Source organism: Tamandua tetradactyla, chromosome 16 (assembly GCF_023851605.1).
Source record: "Tamandua tetradactyla isolate mTamTet1 chromosome 16, mTamTet1.pri, whole genome shotgun sequence".
Taxonomy (NCBI): Eukaryota; Metazoa; Chordata; class Mammalia; order Pilosa; family Myrmecophagidae; genus Tamandua; species Tamandua tetradactyla.
In genome coordinates this window covers 66,757,317-66,776,238 of record NC_135342.1, presented here as the reverse complement: position 1 = coordinate 66,776,238, position 18,922 = coordinate 66,757,317, and the positions used below count along the sequence as shown (strand labels likewise).

General features: G+C 38.0%; 1 protein-coding gene across 1 annotated transcript; it reads right to left on the bottom strand.

Moving 5' to 3' along the window:
* Positions 1 to 115: 115 nt before the first annotated feature.
* PKD1L3 (polycystin 1 like 3, transient receptor potential channel interacting) lies at positions 116 to 17,265 on the bottom strand. Its single transcript, XM_077130492.1, is given in 5 exon segments — positions 116 to 274; positions 1,573 to 1,744; positions 1,746 to 1,770; positions 2,122 to 2,318; positions 17,255 to 17,265. Coding segments are annotated over 5 exon segments (564 nt in total).
* Between the last annotated feature and the right edge of the window lie 1,657 nt (positions 17,266 to 18,922).

Here is an 18,922-nt window from a genome sequence, read left to right as displayed (position 1 = left end):
GTTGTACTGAGGGGTAGTAATGAGTAAGAAAGTAAGGGCTGTGGAAGCAGGGGTCAGATAAAAGGTTAATTGCTGAAAGCGACTGAACTTTACCATTTGACTAATGGGGATCTGCCTACTGTTGATAACCTTGAACCTCAAAGTGAGAATAAATGAAGCTGGTCAAAAGTTTCACCTGCTTGTTAATGTTGTAAGAACTTCATGAAGATTATTTACACTCTGAATGTAGGCATGCATTTCTTATGAGCCAGAATCCCACAGTTTCCTTAAATTTCTGAATGTAGAACCAAGATGAGACTGTCAGGATTGGCAGCAATACAGATGGCAAGGCTGTCTCTTGTACTCAGAAGGATATTGTGCTGGTTTAAAGGGATGTATGTCCCCTAGAAAAGCCATGTTTTAATCAAAATCCCGTTTCATAAAGGCAGAATAATCCCTATTCAGCACTGTATGTTTGAAGTTATAGTTGGATCATCTCCCTGGAGATGTGATTTAACCAAGTGTGGTTGTTAAACTGGATTAGGTGATGACATGTCTGCACCCATTTGGATGGGTCTTGATGAGTTTCTGGAGTCCTATAAAAGAAGCATTTTGGAGAGTGGAGGAGATTCAGAGAAAGCAGAGCAGAACCACATAGCCATGAGAAGCAGAGTCCACCAGCCAGCGACCTTTGGAGATGAAGAAGGAAAATGCCTCTCGGGGAGCTTCATGAAACAGGAAGCCAGGAGAAGAAGCTAGCAGATCACGCCATGTTCGTCATATGCCCTTCCACTTGAGAGAGAAACCTTGAACTTCATTAGCCTTCTTGAACCAAGGTAACTTTCCCTGGATACCTTTGATTGGACATTTCTATAGACTTCTATGGACATTTTCTCAGCCTTCAAACTGTAAATTAGCAACTTATTAAATTATTATTAAATTCCACTTTTTTTTTTTTTTTTTTTTTTTTTTTAAAGGAAAGACAGAGAGAAGGAAGGAAGGATAGAAGGAAGGAAGGAAGGAAGAAAGGGAAACATTTTTAAACATTTTCTTGTTTTTTATTGTATTCTGTTTCTCCGTTTTTGTTACATGGGCTGGGGCCGGGAATCGAACCGAGGTCCTCCGGCATAGCAGGCAAGCACTTTGCCCGCTGAGCCACCGCGGCCCTCCCTAAATTCCACTTTTTAAAAGCCATTCCATTTCTGGTATGTTGCATTCCGGCAGCTAGCAAACTAGAACAGATATGTGCTTAGTTTCAAGAACCCAAATTTTTTCATTTTGTCTTGATTTCTTCAGAAATTCATCTCATTTCCAAACCAGAGATATAGAATGAAGGACAGTTTGATTAAGCATCAAAAAACAGCGAATACAGACTACACACTTATATTCAGTTCTCATTATATTTCCTAATGAAGAGAAAAAAGAAAAACTAGAGGCATGCTTGGTCACAACTCAGGGGAAAGGAATTAAGGGAAAGATGTCGAAGGTAATAGGACCCTGAGGGTCTTCCAGGAGATCCTTTGCCCTGCTATTTTCCACTACATGGGGAAGGGGAGCATGTAATTTACCTATAAATTTTGATACCAAACTTACCTCAACTACCTATGTGTGAGAGAGAGGCTCAAAAGGATCATGTGAAGAGCAGGAAGTCTGAAGGGTAGGAAGGGGAGGCAGAAGCTCCTGTGATTTAATCGATGGGAATAGTCACCCGATTACAAGATTGACTGGGGAAAAGATGACAGTAGTTTGGGTGATGATTAGCAGTAGACCAACTCACAGCAAATGTGTCCACTGAAAAAAGTCATGACATCAACTTTCATTCTCAGCAATTAAAATCACCACAAAGTTATTCCTCTTCCAGGCTGTTTACTATTTATTTAACAATTTGTCTATGTTATTCTAGGGATAGAAAATTATTATGGCAATAAAGGTCCTGATTGCTCCTCAGGCTTTTTCATTTATTACTGAGTAAGAAAAGTGATAAGATCTATTGTAGTGTTCTAATGTTAGGGCAGTAAAGGAGATAAACTGAAGGTATTATATGATTCTGTTTCTAAACCTGAGATGAGGCGAGTAGACTGTGGTATAAAATAAAGGATTTTATACCACAAGCAAACAGTGTACATCAGGGCTCATCCATACCTTGTTCATCTCTCTTGGCAGTGGTACCATTTATCTTCCAGAACATCACATTCATGAGCATGTTACAGAGAAGCAGGGTGATGCAGCAAGTCAACCATTGGCCTCTTGTGAACTGGTTCCAGGGATGTCAAGTTGCAACTAAGAACCACAGATAATCCTGAGTGAGCTTTTCTACAATCATGGAAAAAAACAGGTATCTAGATAAGGAAATTAAGAGAGAGAGATCAGAGATTTCATTCAGAAAATACAATAGACTAGAATGTGGTTTTCTCAAAGGCAAGCTACAAAGGAACTTTTTGGCCACTATTCAATACCTCTATGACTATGAACAAAAGACTGGACTAGAAGAATCTTAAATATTTTAACAGCTTTCCAGTGGCATGATGATATGATTCTTTTGTTATTTTTAGGAGAAATGGTTTTGAGAAAAAGGATAAATTTTATTGTATGTGAGCTTGAAATTAAAAACCAATGTTTTAGCACTATAAGTGGTTTTTTTAAAAATATTTTTATTGACAAATCTTCACACATATACATTCCATATATAGTGTATAATCAATGGCTCACAATATCATCGCATAGTTGTGTTCATCGCCATGATCATTTTTTATAACACTTGCATCACTCTAGAAAAAGAAATAAAAAGAAAAAAGAAAAAAACTCATACATACCATACCCCTTACCCCTCCCTTTCACTGACCACTATCATTTCCATCTACCCAATTTTTTTTACCCCTTATCCCCCCTATTATTTATTTATTTATTTATCCATATCTTTTTTACTCATCTGTCCATATCCTGAATAAAAGGAGCATCAGACACAAGGTTTTCACAATCACACTGTCACATTGTAAAAGTTATATCTTTAAACAATCGTCTTCAAGAATCAAGCGTCCTGGAACATAGCTCAACAGTTTCAGGTACTTCCCTCCAGCTACTCCCATACACCATAAACTAAAAAGGGACATCTGTATAATGCATATGAAGAACCTCCAAGATAACCACTGAAACTTAAATTTGTCTCATTTCTGTCTTCACTCTTTTGGTCAAGAAGGGCTTTCCAATCCCTTGATGCTGGGTCCTGGCTCATTCTTGGAGCTATGTCCTATGTTGCTAGGGAGATTTACACCCCTGGGAGTCATGTCCCACATAGGGGAGGGGGGCAATGAGTTCACCTGCTGAGTTGGCTTAGAGAGAGAGGCCACATCTGAGCAACAAAAGAGGTTCTCTGGGGGTGGCTCTTAGGACTAATTTTAAATAAGCTTAGCCTATTCTTTAGAGGAATAAGTTTCATAGGGGTGAGCCCCAAGACTGAGGGCTCAGCATATTGATTTAGTTGTCCTCACTGCTTGCGAGAATATCAGAAATTCTCCAAATGGGGATGTTAAATATTTCCTCCTTTCTCCCATTCCCCCAAGGGGACTTTGCAAATATTTCTTTATTCACTGACCAAATTACTCTGGGATATATCAGGGCATCACACTAACCTGGACAAACCAATAAAATCTCATGCTCTATTCAAGAGTCCATGCACTTATGGTACTCAACTAAACTGACCACACAAGTTAAATTAGATGATACACTACCCCAAATATAAATTTTGCACACAATAAACATCCCTTGCTTTGGTCTCACACAGAAGTTGACATTTAAAATATGGACAATATCTTCCTTTACCCTATATTCTGCTCCACTTTAGTCCTATTCAGATCAGCTTCATTCATACTATAGATATTTCCATAAATCTTTTATTCTTTAAAGTTTACATTAGGTTCCATTCAAGATAGTTTGGCAAATTCATATTTTGAGCACATTCTCTGTGCCAGATACAGAGCAATATAGGTAAGCTATAAAAACAAAATAATTCAAAACAAAATGATAAACCCAAAAAGACTTAGTTGGCCTTGGAAACAAAACAAACATCTCTGAGGAAGAAAAAACAATCAAGGTGGTGAGAAAGGTAGAAGCCATAGGATTGAAGGGCCCCAGGTTTAGGAGAAAGAAACACACAGATGGGTTTATGACTCTTGAGGATAAGTATTTCACAGAATGGGCAAAGGGGAGAGATAGAGTCAAGCTCACTACTTGAAGTAAGGGTTGGGACTGGAGCCCATGAAAGGATACTAAAATGGAGAAAATGACAAAAAAATTTCAATGGGGCTACAATTTTCTATGTAGAGATGTGGGAGAAAAGGACAGCCTCATTAGCTGGAATTGAGCCAAGTCATCCAGTGGTTCATCACAAGATCTGCAATAGCCCCAGAGTCACAGTAATAGCAATTCTAAAATGGTATGATAAGGCCCAGTTTTAAAGTAGAAATGCAAAGAATTTGATGGAAATAGCAGCAAATCTACTAGTCAGGGATTGGTGTGCAAAAAGAGAGATAAAGAGAAAATAAACAAACATATTTAGCAATCAAACCTTTCACTAAAAATGAATTTATAAACCAAAATTACAAAACACACGAAGAATCTAATGCTGAGGAAGGCAGTCAGCTCAATGAATAATTTAGTCCAGACGAAAATAAATTTTATGGAACAGTTCAACAAAAGCATTAAAATAAATATTTCAGGTTGTTCAAAGGTATAGGTAGCAGAATAACATTCAATTAAAAATAATTTTAAAATTATGAAAAACAACAGAAATAAAATAACAAATTAGAAATCTTGAAAAATATGGTAATCAGAACAAAAGATTTAGGAGAATTAGTGAAGTGGAATGTAGTTTTAAATAATTTATGCAGAATGAACCATAAAGAGATGAAAAGAAAAAAAAAAGAAATATGTGAGAGCAGTTGAAAACATGGATGACAGTTTGAGACACTCCAACTTACATTTAAAAGGATTTTCAGAAATAAAGAATGGAGACATGGCAGAGAAACAATATTTTCAGAAGTGACATTGGGAATTTTTCAGAATTGAAGGTTTGTTTCTGTGCATTAAAAGTACATTCTGAGGGTGGTACAATGATGGCTCCGTGGCAGAATTCTCACCTGCTGTGCTGGAGACCCAGGTTTGATTCCTGGAACCTGCCCATGACAAAAAATAAAAGTACATTCTGTGTATCAAATAAGATAAAAATTAAATGTACATTGTATTAGTTAGGTTTCTCTAGAGAAATAGAATCAACAGGAAATATTTGTAAATATAAAATTTATAAAAGTTTTCTCACATAACCGTGGGAATGTAGAGTCCAAAATCCACAGGGCAGGCTGTGAAGCTGACGACTCCAAAGGAGGGTCTGGACGAACCCCACAGGAGGGGCTCACCAGCCGAAGCAGGAAGAGAACCTGTCTCTTCTAAATCCTCCTTAAAAGGCTTCCAGTGATTAGATTAAGCATCACTCATTGCAGAAGACATTTCCCTTGGCTGATTACAGTTGGAATCAGCTGTGGATGTAGCTGACGTGATCATAATTTAATTCTATGAAATGTCCTCATAGCAAAAGACAGGCCAGCAGTTGCCCAACCAGACAAACTGGGATCACCACCTGGCCAAGTTGACGCATGAACCTGACCATGACATACATCAAGATGAATTTTGGTAAAATTTGAAACATCAAGGATAAAGGAAAAATATTAAAGGAAGAAAAGATAGTTTACTCTAAAATAATAGCAGTTAGATGGACAGAAGACTTTTATAGCAGCAACAACAGAAAGTAGTGTTTCAAGACAATACTCCATGACTCTTTCACATTAGGCATTAATAACAAATTTGCCCCTGGACTATCTTTTCAGGACTCTTTGTATAAGCACACAGTCATAGAAAGAGGGAGACTGATTCTCTTTAGAGAAAACTTATTTAAATTGGATTGTAAAGATAGAGTCATCATCATCCCTAGAGACATTGTAGGGTAATAAAAATAGAGAAACCTCCCTGGAGAGGTTAACTTACATTCTATGGTAAGGGAGAATTTGATCTGATTTCTAGAGTTGACACATTATATTATTTAAAATATCCAATTTTCAACAAAAATTATGAGACATACAGAGAAATAAGGAAAGAAAGTATAGCCAATGCACAGTTTTTTTGATGGGAAAAAAAAAGCAGTCAACAGAAATTGTAATTGTACCTGAAGAAGCCCAGACATTGGATTTACTAGACAAACTCGTCATATCAGCTAGCTTAAATGTGTAAAAAACTAAAGGAAACCATGTCAAAAGAACAAAAGGAAAAGTATGAGAACAATATCTCACCAAATAGAAACTAACAATAAAGATATAGAAATTATTAAAAAAAGAATATAAAATTACAAAAGAGAAACTCTAGAGTTGAAAAATTCAATAATTGAAATGAAAAATTCACTAGAAGAGCTCAACTGTAGAGTTGAGCAGGCAGAAGAAAGAATCAGTGAACTTGAAGATTTGTCAATTGAGATTATATAGCCTGAGGAACAGATAGAAGAAAAATAAAGGTAAATGAACAGAGCCACAGAGACATGTAGAACACCATCAAACTTAGAGGATTTCAAGGGGAATTAAGAAATCCACAATCATACCTCTATCAAAAACTGAAAGATTAAATAGATAAAAATCACATTTGACAACAAAAATGAATAAGATTGAACTACTAAGGACATCTACATATGTTTAAAAATACTGTAACTGAGTCAGATACAGAAAGGGATGATGCATTCACCAGTCCTTAAGTTCCCATAAAGTAGAGGAAATCACCACCATCGCATTCCTATAGACAGGCAATAATTAAACTTAAGTAACATTAGAAAGGATATTATCTACATTTACAACAAACTCTACCAACTGATACAACCAGTACATGATAGTGCCATTTGTTGCACCTCCTCTTCAACATTTGGTATTATTAAAATTAAAAATTCATATTTCTACCTGCTAGAGATAGTTATTGGTAATATTTAGTATAATTCCTCTAGACCTTTTCCTATATGTATTCTTTTAAAAATCAGCTTTGTTAAGGTATGATTTATATATAATAAAAAGCATCCATTTTTAAATGTACAGCTCAATGCATTTTGACAAATGCTTACACCCATTTAAGTACCACTGCCATCAAAATATTCCCCCAAAAGTTCCCTCCTGCCCCTTTGTAGTCAATACCCACAGCCTCACTTCTGGCCCCAGGTGACCAAATGATCTGCTTTCTGTATCTATAGTTTGCCTTTTTAAAATTTCATAAAAATGGAATCATAAAGTATGTACTCTTTTACCTGTCTTCTTTCACGCAGCATAATGTTTTTTTGAGATTGATCCATGTGTTGTGTATATTGGTAGCTTCTTATTTTCTATTGGTGAGTAGTTTTTTTTTCCCTACTGGATGAGTAGTATTGCATTGAATGAATACTCTACAATGTAACCAGTAGATATTTGGGTTCGTTCTAGTTTTTGGCTATTTATTAACAAAGCTGCTATGAACATTTGTGTACACATCTTCAAATGTTCATATGTTTTCATTTCCCTTGGGTAAATTCTGAGGAGTGGATTTTGGGATCATATCATATGTGAGAATTCCAGTTGCCATCCATCGTTGTCCAAACTTGGTTTTGCTAGTTTTTAAAATTTTAGCCACTCTGTTGGATGTGTAGTGCTTTCTCACTGTAGTTTTAATTTGCATATACTAATGACTAATGATGTTGTCTGTACATTGTATAGTAAAATGTTTGCTACACATTGCTCACCTTTATAAACAAAACTGTGATGAGAGTATACAGATTTTTATAGATAATTGAATAGAAAGGTTGCAGCAAGCAGGTTATTAGTCTGTACTGGCCTAATAGTTGGTGAATTTCGCTTAGCAGGAGAAAATTTATTTTGCTCATAAATTTAGGTAGACAGTATACTCTTCTCAGTGGGCAGCATTGGGCAATTGATTCTTAAGTGGCGATGACTTAGATCTTTCAATTCATTTCCTTCTTTTTCCCTAACCCCAACAATTTGCATCTCTTAATTTGTTTTATCATCTACTTTTTATTTTATTATTATTATTTATTTATTTATTTATTTATTTATTAACGGAAAAAAGAAATTAACCCAACATTTAGAAATCATAACATTCTACATGTGCAATCAGTAATTCTTAACATCATCACATAGATGCATGATCATCGTTTCTTAGTACATTTGCATCGGTTAAGAAGAACTAGCAACACAACAGAAAAAGATATAGAATGTTAATATAGAGAAAAGAAATAAAAGTAATAATGATAGTAAAAAACAAATAAACAAACAAACAAACAAACAAAAAACCTATAGCTCAGATGCAGCTTCATTCAGTGTTTTAACATGATTACTTTACAATTAGGTATTATTGTGCTGCTCATTTTTGAGTTTTTGTATCTAGTCCTGTTGCACAGTCTGTATCCCTTCAGCTCCAATTACCCATTATCTTACCCAGTTTCTAACTCCTGCTGGACTCTGTTACCAATGACGTATTCCAAGTTCATTCTCAAATGTCCGTTCACATCAGTGGGACCATACAGTATTTGTCCTTTAGTTTTTGGCTGGACTCACTCAGCATAATGTTCTCTAGGTCCATCCATGTTATTACATGCTTCATAAGTTTATCTTGTCTTAAAGCTGCACAATATTCCATCGTATGTATATACCACAGTTTGTTTAGCCATTCTTCTGTTGATGGACATTTTGGCTGTTTCCATCTCTTTGCAATCGTAAATAACGCTGCTATAAACATTGGTGTGCAAATGTCCGTTTGTGTTTTTGCCCTTAAGTCCTTTGAGTAGATACCCAGCAATGGTATTGCTGGGTCGTATGGCAATTCTATATTCAGCTTTTTGAGGAACCACCAAACTGCCTCCACAGTGGTTGCACCATTTGACATTCCCACCAACAGTGGATAAGTGTGCCTCTTTCTCCGCATCCTTTCCAGCACTTGTCATTTTCTGTTTTGTTGATAATGGCCATTCTGGTGGGTGTGAGATAATATCTCATTGTGGTTTTGATTTGCATTTCTCTAATGGCCAGGGACATTGAGCATGTCTTCATGTGCCTTTTGGCCATTTGTATTTCCTCTTCTGATAGGTGTCTGTTCAAGTCTTTTTCCCATTTTGTAATTGGGTTGGCTGTCGTTTTGTTGTTGAGTTGAACAATCTCTTTATAAATTCTGGATACTAGACCTTTATCTGATATGTCATTTCCAAATATTGTCTCCCATTGTGTAGGCTGTCTTTCTACTTTCTTGATGAAGTTCTTTGATGCACAAAAGTGTTTAATTTTGAGGAGCTCCCATTTATTTATTTCCTTCTTCAGTGCTCTTGCTTTAGGTTTAAGGTCCATAAAACCGCCTCCAATTGTAAGTTTCATAAGATATCTCCCTACATTTTCCTCTAACTGTTTTATGGTCTTAGACCTAATGTTTAGATCTTTGATCCATTTTGAGTTAACTTTTGTATAGGGTGTGAGATACGGGTCTTCTTTCATTCTTTTGCATATGGATATCCAGTTCTCTAGGCACCATTTATTGAAGAGACTGTTCTGTCCCAGGTGAGTTGGCTTGACTGCCTTATCAAAGATCAAATGTCCATAGATGAGAGGGTCTATATCTGAGCACTCTATTCGATTCCATTGGTCGATATATCTATCTTTATGCCAATACCATGCTGTTTTGACCACTGTGGCTTCATAATATGCCTTAAAGTCCGGCAGCACAAGACCTCCAGCTTCGTTTTTTGTCCTCAAGATGTTTTTAGCAATTCGGGGCACCCTGCCCTTCCAGATAAATTTGCTTATTTGTTTTTCTATTTCTGAAAAATAAATTGTTGGGATTTTGACTGGTATTGCATTGAATCTGTAGATCAATTTACGTAGGATTGACATCTTAACTATATTTAGTCTTCCAATCCATGAACACGGTATGCCCTTCCATCTATTTAGGTCTTCTGTGATTTCTTTTAACAGTTTCTTGTAGTTTTCTTTATATAGGATTTTTGTCTCTTTAGTTAAATTTATTCCTAGGTATTTTATTCTTTTAGTTGCAATTGTAAATGGGATTCGTTTCTTGATTTCCCCCTCAGCTTGTTCATTACTAGTGTATAGAAATGCTACAGATTTTTGAATGTTGATCTTGTAACCTGCTACTTTGCTGTACTCATTTATTAGCTCTAGTAGTTTTGTTGTGGATTTTTCCGTGTTTTCGACGTATAGTATCATATCGTCTGCAAACAATGATAGTTTTACTTCTTCCTTTCCAATTTTGATGCCTTGTATTTCTTTTCCTTGTCTAATTGCTCTGGCTAGAACCTCCAACACAATGTTGAATACTAGTGGTGATAGTGGACATCCTTGTCTTGTTCCTGATCTTAGGGGGAAAGTTTTCAATTTTTCCCCATTGAGGATGATATTAGCTGTGGGTTTTTCATATACTCCCTCTATCATTTTAAGGAAGTTCCCTTGTATTCCTATCTTTTGAAGTGTTTTCAACAGGAAAGGATGTTGAATCTTGTCAAATGCCTTCTCTGCATCAATTGAGATGATCATGTGATTTTTCTGCTTTGATTTGTAGATATAGTGTATTACATTAATTGATTTTCTTATGTTGAACCATCCTTGCATACCTGGGATGAATCCTACTTGGTCATGATGTATAATTCTTTTAATGTGTTGTTGGATACGATTTGCTAGAATTTTATTGAGGATTTTTGCATCTATATTCATTAGAGAGATTGGTCTGTAGTTTTCTTTTTTTGTAATATCTTTGCCTGGTTTTGGTATGAGGGTGATGTTGGCTTCATAGAATGAATTAGGTAGTTTTCCCTCCACTTCGATTTTTTTGAAGAGTTTGAGGAGAGTTGGTACTAATTCTTTCTGGAATGTTTGATAGAATTCACATGTGAAGCCGTCTGGTCCTGGACTTTTCTTTTTAGGAAGCTTTTGAATGACTAATTCAATTTCTCTACTTGTGATTGGTTTGGTGAGGTCATCTATGTCTTCTTGAGTCAAAGTTGGTTGTTCATGTCTTTCCAGGAACCCGTCCATTTCTTCTAAATTGTTGTATTTATTAGCGTAAAGTTGTTCATAGTATTCTGTTATTACCTCCTTTATTTCTGTGAGGTCAGTAGTTATGTCTCCTCTTCCATTTCTGATCTTATTTATTTGCATCCTCTCTCTTCTTCTTTTTGTCAATCTTGCTAAGGGCCCATCAATCTTATTGATTTTCTCATAGAACCAACTTCTGGTCTTATTGATTTTCTCTATTGTTTTCATGTTTTCAATTTCATTTATTTCTGCTCTAATTTTTGTTATTTCTTTCCTTTTGCTTGCTTTGGGATTAGTTTACTGTTCTTTCTCCAGTTCTTCCAAGTGGACAGTTAATTCCTGCATTTTTGCCTTTTCTTCTTTTCTGATATAGGCATTTAGGGCAATAAATTTCCCTCTTAGCACTGCCTTTGCTGCGTCCCATAAGTTTTGATATATTGTGTTTTCATTTTCATTCGCCTCGAGGTATTTACTAGTTTCTCTTGCAATTTCTTCTTTGACCCACTCGTTGTTTAAGAGTGTGTTGTTGAGCCTCCACGTATTTGTGAATTTTCTGGCACTCCACCTATTATTGATTTCCAACTTCATTCCTTTATGATCCGAGAAAGTGTTTTGTATGATTTCAATCTTTTTAAATTTGTTAAGACTTGCTTTGTGACACAGCATATGGTCTATGTTTGAGAATGATCCATGAGCACTTGAGAAAAAGGTGTATCCTGCTATTGTGGGTTGTAATGTCCTATAAACGTCTGTTAAGTCTAGCTCATTTAAAGTAATATTCAGATTCTCTATTTCTTTATTGATCCTCTATCTAGATGTTCTGTCCATTGATGAGAGTGGTGAATTGAAGTCTCCAAATATTATGGTAGATGTGTCTATTCCCCTTTTCAGTGTTTGCAGTGTATTCCTCACGTATTTTGGGGCATTCTGGTTCGGTGCATAAATATTTATGATTGTTATGTCTTCTTGTTTAATTGTTCCTTTTATTAGTATATAGTGTCCTTCTTTGTCTCTTTTAACTGTTTTACATTTGAAGTCTAATTTGTTGGATATTAGTATAGCCACTCCTGCTCTTTTCTGGTTGTTATTTGCATGAAATATCTTTTCCCAACCTTTCACTTTCAACCTATGTTTATCTTTGGGTCTAAGATGTGTTTCCTGTAGACAGCATATAGAAAGATCCTGTTTTTTAATCCATTCTGCCAGTCTATGTCTTTTGATTGGGAAATTCAGTCCATTAACATTTAGTGTTATTACTGTTTGGATAATATTTTCCTCTACCATTTTGCCTTTTGTATTATATATATCATATCTGACTTTCCTTCTTTCTACACTCTTCTCCATACCTCTGTCTTCTGTCTTTTCGTATCTGACTCTAGTGCTCCCTTTAGTATTTCTTGCAGAGCTGGTCTCTTGGTCACAAATTCTCTCAGTGACTTTTTGTCTGAGAATGTTTTAATTTCTCCCTCATTTTTGAAGGACAATTTTGCTGGATATAGGAGTCTTGGTTGTTTTTCTCTTTTAGTAATTTAAATATATCATCCCACTGTCTTCTAGCTTCCATGGTTTCTGCTGAGAAATCTACACATAGTCTTATTGGGTTTCCCTTGTATGTGATGGATTGTTTTTCTCTTGCTGCTTTCAAGATCCTCTCTTTCTCTTTGACCTCTGACATTCTAACTAGTAAGTGTCTTGGAGAACGCCTATTTGGGTCTAATCTCTTTGGGGTGTGCTGCACTTCTTGGATCTGTAATTTTAGGTCTTTCATAAGAGTTGGGAAGTTTTCAGTGATAATTTCTTCCATTAGTTTTTCTCCTCCTTTTCCCTTCTCTTCTCCTTCTGGGACACCCACAACACGTATATTTGTGCGGTTCATATTGTCCTTGAGTTCCCTGATCCCCTGTTCAAAATTTTCCATTCTTTTCCCGATAGTTTGTTTCTTTTTGGAATTCAGATGTTCCATCCTCCAAATAACTAATTCTATCTTCTGTCTCTTTAAATCTATCATTGTAGGTATCCATTGTTTTTTCCATCTTTTCTACTTTATCCTTCACTTCCATAAGCTCTGTGATTTGTTTTTTCAGTTTTTCTATTTCTTCTTTTTGTTCAGCCCATGTCTTCTTCATGTCCTCCCTCAATTTATCAATTTCATTTTTGAAGAGGTTTTCCATTTCTGTTCGTATATTCAGCATTAGTTGTCTCAGCTCCTGTATCTCATTTGAACTATTGGTTTGTTCCTTTGACTGGGCCATATTTTCAATTTTCTGAGCTAGATCCGTTATCTTCTGCTGGTGTCTGGGCATTTAGTCAGATTTCCCTGGGTGTTGGACCCAACAGGTTGAAAGATTTTTCTGTGAAATCTCTGGGTTCTGTTTTTCTTATCCTGCCCAGTAGGTGGCGCTTGTGGCACACGTTTATCTGCGGGTCCCACCAGTAAAAGGTGCTGTGGGTCCTTTAACTTTCGAAAACTCTCGCCGTGGGGGAGGTTCGCCAGCCGAAGCGGCTTGGAAGAGTGCCAGCCAGCCCGGGGGTCTGAACGCGGGGAGGTTCGCTGGCCGCCGCAGCCCATGAGAGCGCCCGTCCGAATTTCCTAGTCGGCCCGGGGTGCCAAGTGTGGCGGGAGGGCACCAGCTGTCACAGCCCGGGAGAGTGCACTGTTCCCAGCCGGACCAGGGAGTCACGTGTTTGGAAGGGACCCCCCCGGTCACCGTTCTCTGTGGTCTGGGGATTTCCGATCCAATTCTCTCAGTTGGTCCGGGGGGCCTCGCGTGGTGGGGGCACCAGCCACCGCGGCTTGAGGGGTCCGCCTGCCCAATTCTGCCAGCTGGCCCAGGAAGGAGGAAGGGAGGGACTCCAGCCACTTGCCGCCCCGCCCGGGAAAGCCCGCGCCCCTCGGCGATCTCACTGGAGCTGGTTCTCCCATACAGTCAGCCGTTCCAGGATGGGGTACGCTGTCTTTTTGATCTCTGTCGTGGCTCTGGGAGCTGTTCTGTATCATTTCTACTCCCCTAGTAGCTGTTCTGGAGGAGGAAAGGTGAGGGTGGCAAGGCTGTCGAGGACGGTGGCGGAGGAGCCGGTGAAGGCGGAAGAGGGCACGGTGGTGGTTGGAGAGCCGCTGGAGTAGGAGGAGAAAGGGAAAGATAAGATGGCGGATGGAGCGCCGCCGGAGCATAAGGGGAAAGGGAAGGGCAAGATGGCGGTGAGAGCGCCGCCGGCAGAGAAGGGGGAAGAGGAGGGCTGGCTGGTGGCAGGAGCGCCGCCGGCGGAGAGAGAGGGAGAAGAAGGCTGGCTGGCAGTGGGAGTGCCGCCGGCGGAGAGAGAGGGAGTGGAGGGCTGGCCGGCGGCAGGAGCGCCGCCGGCGGAGAGAGAGCTATCATCTACTTTTACACCCACCTCTCCTAAATCCAAGTTTGATTTTGCAGATGAAAAGTCTAAAATATTGTCCTTATGATTATGACTCCTTGCCATGGCACAAGGTTAAATTCTGGCTGCCTTTTGATTTATATATCTGCCAAGAAGTTCTCTCATCTCTGGCAGCTCTGCTCCTTTCTCTGTAGTATAGAGTCCAAGTAGTATAAAAAGCTTCAAAAAGGTAGGAAATACCCATACTTCTGCTATCATGGATCTACGTTGTGAGGAGGAAAGCGCTTAAACTTCTGAATACTCAGAGTGTGGTTTCCCTAATCACATCATCAGTATCACTCGGTAATTTGTTAGAACAATAGGTCACAAACTCCACCCCAGACCTGCTGAATCCGAATCTGCATTTTCACAAATTCCCTAGTCTGAGGTTGCTTGGGAAGCTCTGCTCTAGATCATCTAGAAACAGTGCTTGAGGCCACAAATGGTGCAGATGCCCCCCAAAGAATCTTCTTTTCCCAACCTGGATGACACTTGCTTAGTATCTTCTTATAGAATTATGACTTTTAGAACCTTTCACCACATTCTTTGTGCTTCCAATCCAGGACTTAAATCAGACAAGATCCCATAGAATCACTATTGTAAAAATATATAGTGCCATTTTTAAGTTATCAGATACCAAGAAAAAAGCAATAATTGCAAAAGTAATCATCTATGCCCAGCTGGTCTGGAATGTACAGTAATCTGCTAATTTATTTTAACTAATTAAGATTCTCTTTATTTGGCAGGAAGTTTGTTACATTTTACCAACAATATAATTAAAACTGGTAGCATTTAACAGCATCCATGTACTGCTTTCCTTATTTTGTCTAGAATCGTCAAATTCATTCTGGACTAATGTTCCAGAAAGAAGTTATAAAGTACGTGCTTGCTCTTGCTCCAAAGAGACACACTTTTCCTGCCCACAACACACTGAACTTCTTCCATCTTTCCCAGGCTGAGTCAGTTTCCTCTTCCCTTTTTTTTTCTTTGCTGCCGCAAATGACATAACGGAAAGGCATTGGTTCACTGCCAGCTAAGGTAGAAGAGAGGTACAAGTGTCTCAACTTCTGCCTTGGCGTTCATTGCTCTTCCATGTCCTGTTGTGGCTTCCAGAAATAACACTGAGGAGCAGTAATTATAATTGAGAACAGAGTGGTCGTCTGCTGAGCATTCTGGCTTTTAGTCAATGGAGCTCTCATGTAGTAGGCGCCAATCCCATACCACAGACTCTCTGGAGTCAGCACCCATGTATATTCCTCATCCAGAACAAAGAAGAGCATTTACTTGTGTTTGAATGGGACAGAAATACCAGTAAACCTCTCTTCTGAAGGGTCTGTATTAAAAACATTGTTACTATTTATTTCATAAATGGGAAATGATAAGTCTAGAGTCACAAATGATTTTAAAAGAAAATGAAACAGCGATAACTATTTGGGACTCTGGATTACTTCTATCCAAGAAAGAAATCGTATTTTTTTGATAAATGAAAATTTTGTCTAGGAATTAGAATGTATTATGATTTTAGAAAATGAAATAGCACATGTCTAAATCAGTAGAAGACCTAGAGAATGAGAACAAAAACAACAAAAAAACATAAGGGCAAAGCAAGGATAGGAATAGAGAGGTTCCAGGAAGATGACTCTGAACTATGAGTTAGAAAGAGACTTGATTTCAGACCTGGCTCTTTGTCCAGGGGCTGGGAGGGCTAAGACAACTCACTCAATCTTTCTGGGCTTTAGTTTTCTCATCTGTAAAGCAAGGAGTCTGGATCAATGATCTCTAAGGACCCTTCCAGCTCTAGATGACATCTTATTGCCAAGATCAGCAATCACTAGATGCAATGTCTAAGTCAGGAAAGGGCCTGGTTATAATGCAGACAGCACTCTGTAGCTAGCAGCACAGCATGAGAGGTGCTGCCTCAGGTACTTCTCCTAAGATGAGGAATTACCTTTAAAAGTAAATTTAAGTACTAGTGAAGGCCTATTCTGGAGCCAGAAAAAAAAAAAAAAGCTCTTTTTAATATGGGGAGACTGTCAAGAAGGGTGATCAAAACATGTCTTATCCATTCTGATTACTTTCCCCAACATTTTATTATGAAAAATTTCAACCCTATAGAAAAGTGGAGAGAATTTTATAGTGAATGACCATTTAGTCACCAACTACATTCTAGAACTGACATTTTATCATATTTACTTTATCATAAATGTATCCTTCCATCAATCCTGCAACCCATCCTTTTTGTGTGTGTGCTGTATGGCAGGGCTCACATTTCATTCTTTTTCCATGTGAGTATCCCCTTATTGCAGCACCATTTATTGAATTTTTGTTTGGTTTGTTTTTCGTTTGTTTGCTTACTTGTTTGCTTGGGAAATGCATGGGCATGGAATCATACCTGGGTCTCCTGCATGGCAGGTGAGAATTCTACCACTGAACTACCCTTGCACCCCCAATTAATCCTTTTTAAAAATGCATTTCACGGTCACATGAATCTTACACATATGATAAAACTAAAAGCACACAAACACACACATAGAGAAATGAGTGCAAATAAAACTGGTGAAATCTGAACAAGATCAATGGATTTCATCAATGTCAATCTCCTGGTTGTGTATTGGACTGTAATTATGTGAGATGTTACCCTGGTGAGAAATTAGATGAAAGGTATTTGGGATCTCTCTGCATTGTTTCTTATAAGTGGATGTGAATCTTCCATTATCTCAAAAATGCATTTCAAAGTAAGTTTATGACATCTAATAGGGGATTACCTTTTTGCCATACTGGATCCTTTGGAAGGGCAGTGTTCAGGTGAAAGGGAATGTGGTTAGGCTGATACTGGAATCCCAAGTAGAATATGACTAAACGGGGACTTTCAGGCTCTGTGGATACTATCAGGGATGTCTACAGGGAAGTCATGTTTACTGTGATCATAAGATAGTCTGTGCTCATGTTGAGACTGGTGACTTGGGTTTTCATGCCAGCATTTCTCCAGAATATGATCTAGAATAAGAGATAATCAGTGATGATGTTTCAGCTGGCCCATCCATTGATGCCTTTTCATTCTCCTTTGAGAATGAAATGAAACTTCCTGGGTTTTCCTCTTTGAATATTACTAGGTAACACAGTGCCAGGGTTAAGAAAGAGCTCATGTCTAATATCTAAACACCTTCTTCTGAGAGTAAGGTATATTTTTTTGTAAAAATTTTTAAGTGAAGCTGTTAATAAAGCAATGGCATGGCCATAAATTAAAAATGATTTCCTTTAAGGTGTTGCATCCTTCCATCCTATTCTTCAGGAATTTCTAGTCCCTTTGTAACTGGTGCACTGCTGGCAATGGTGCCAGCTGAGCCCTGATCCAGGTGTGATAGTTTCGAAACTAAAAGAATATAGAGATGAGAGGGCCAGTAGGCATAAGTAGTGAAGTTTATTAAAAGAGAAGTTTATTAAAAGTGAGAGTACACATTAGAGAGGTTAATGCAGACGTGCCCGAGGGAGGGACACGCACTTAGTGGAATGGGCCAGCTTGTTTTATAGGAAAGTTTTCACCAGTGGCAGGTTTCCGCAGTAACCTTAGAATATTAGGTATCTTTGTTCTAGGAGGAGATGATTGGCAGAATTCATGGTTTATTATCACGTAACTAAAATTTGTCTTTGGGCAAATGGTTATCAATCTTATGACCCTATGCTCCCTATCATTAACTAAGAGTTTGCTTTGGTCCCAGAATTTTACAAACTTTTATGGTTTGGGGAGGTTGCAATGGTTTTGGGAGGTGTGGGGGTTTAGGAAAATTTCTGTCCCAGGAAGTTTGCAGCTCTGTACTAGTTCCTTTGGAGCTAGATAAGAAACAAGGGACTTGGAGGTGTCTGTTAACTCTTTCAGAGCTGAATAGGAAACCAGGGACTTACGGTTGTCCTATTTTCTCCTGCTTCACTTTCTATTTTATTACCTAAGAACTAATTCATATCTCAATCTCTTCCATTAAATCATAGATTCAGAACAATTTATGATTAGGGCTTTGTAACATTCGCAATGTGTCCAACACCGTCTCTAACATCAAAATCTCTGCAGGGACTGAAAGCCAGTCCTATGCCTGGAGACGAGAGAAGTCCATTTTCACCAACTGCCAAAGTATTTATAATGGCCCCTGATAGATAACAAGGTATCAGATACCATAAATTAAAGTAAATGTCGGGGTTTTCCCCCTGCTATATCTCAAATAAAATATTTCTCACTCTAACAGCAAATGAGAAACAATGAATTTAAGATGAATCACACACTTGTGACTTTCAGAATTATTACATTTTACCTGGAGGTAAATACTGTATTTTCATAATATGAGGTGATTATATTTTAACTAGGAAGTAAGTATTCTATTTTCCAGAGTGATGCCACAATGCTACTTCTGTTTATTAGGTAATTGCTGAAAAAAATACAA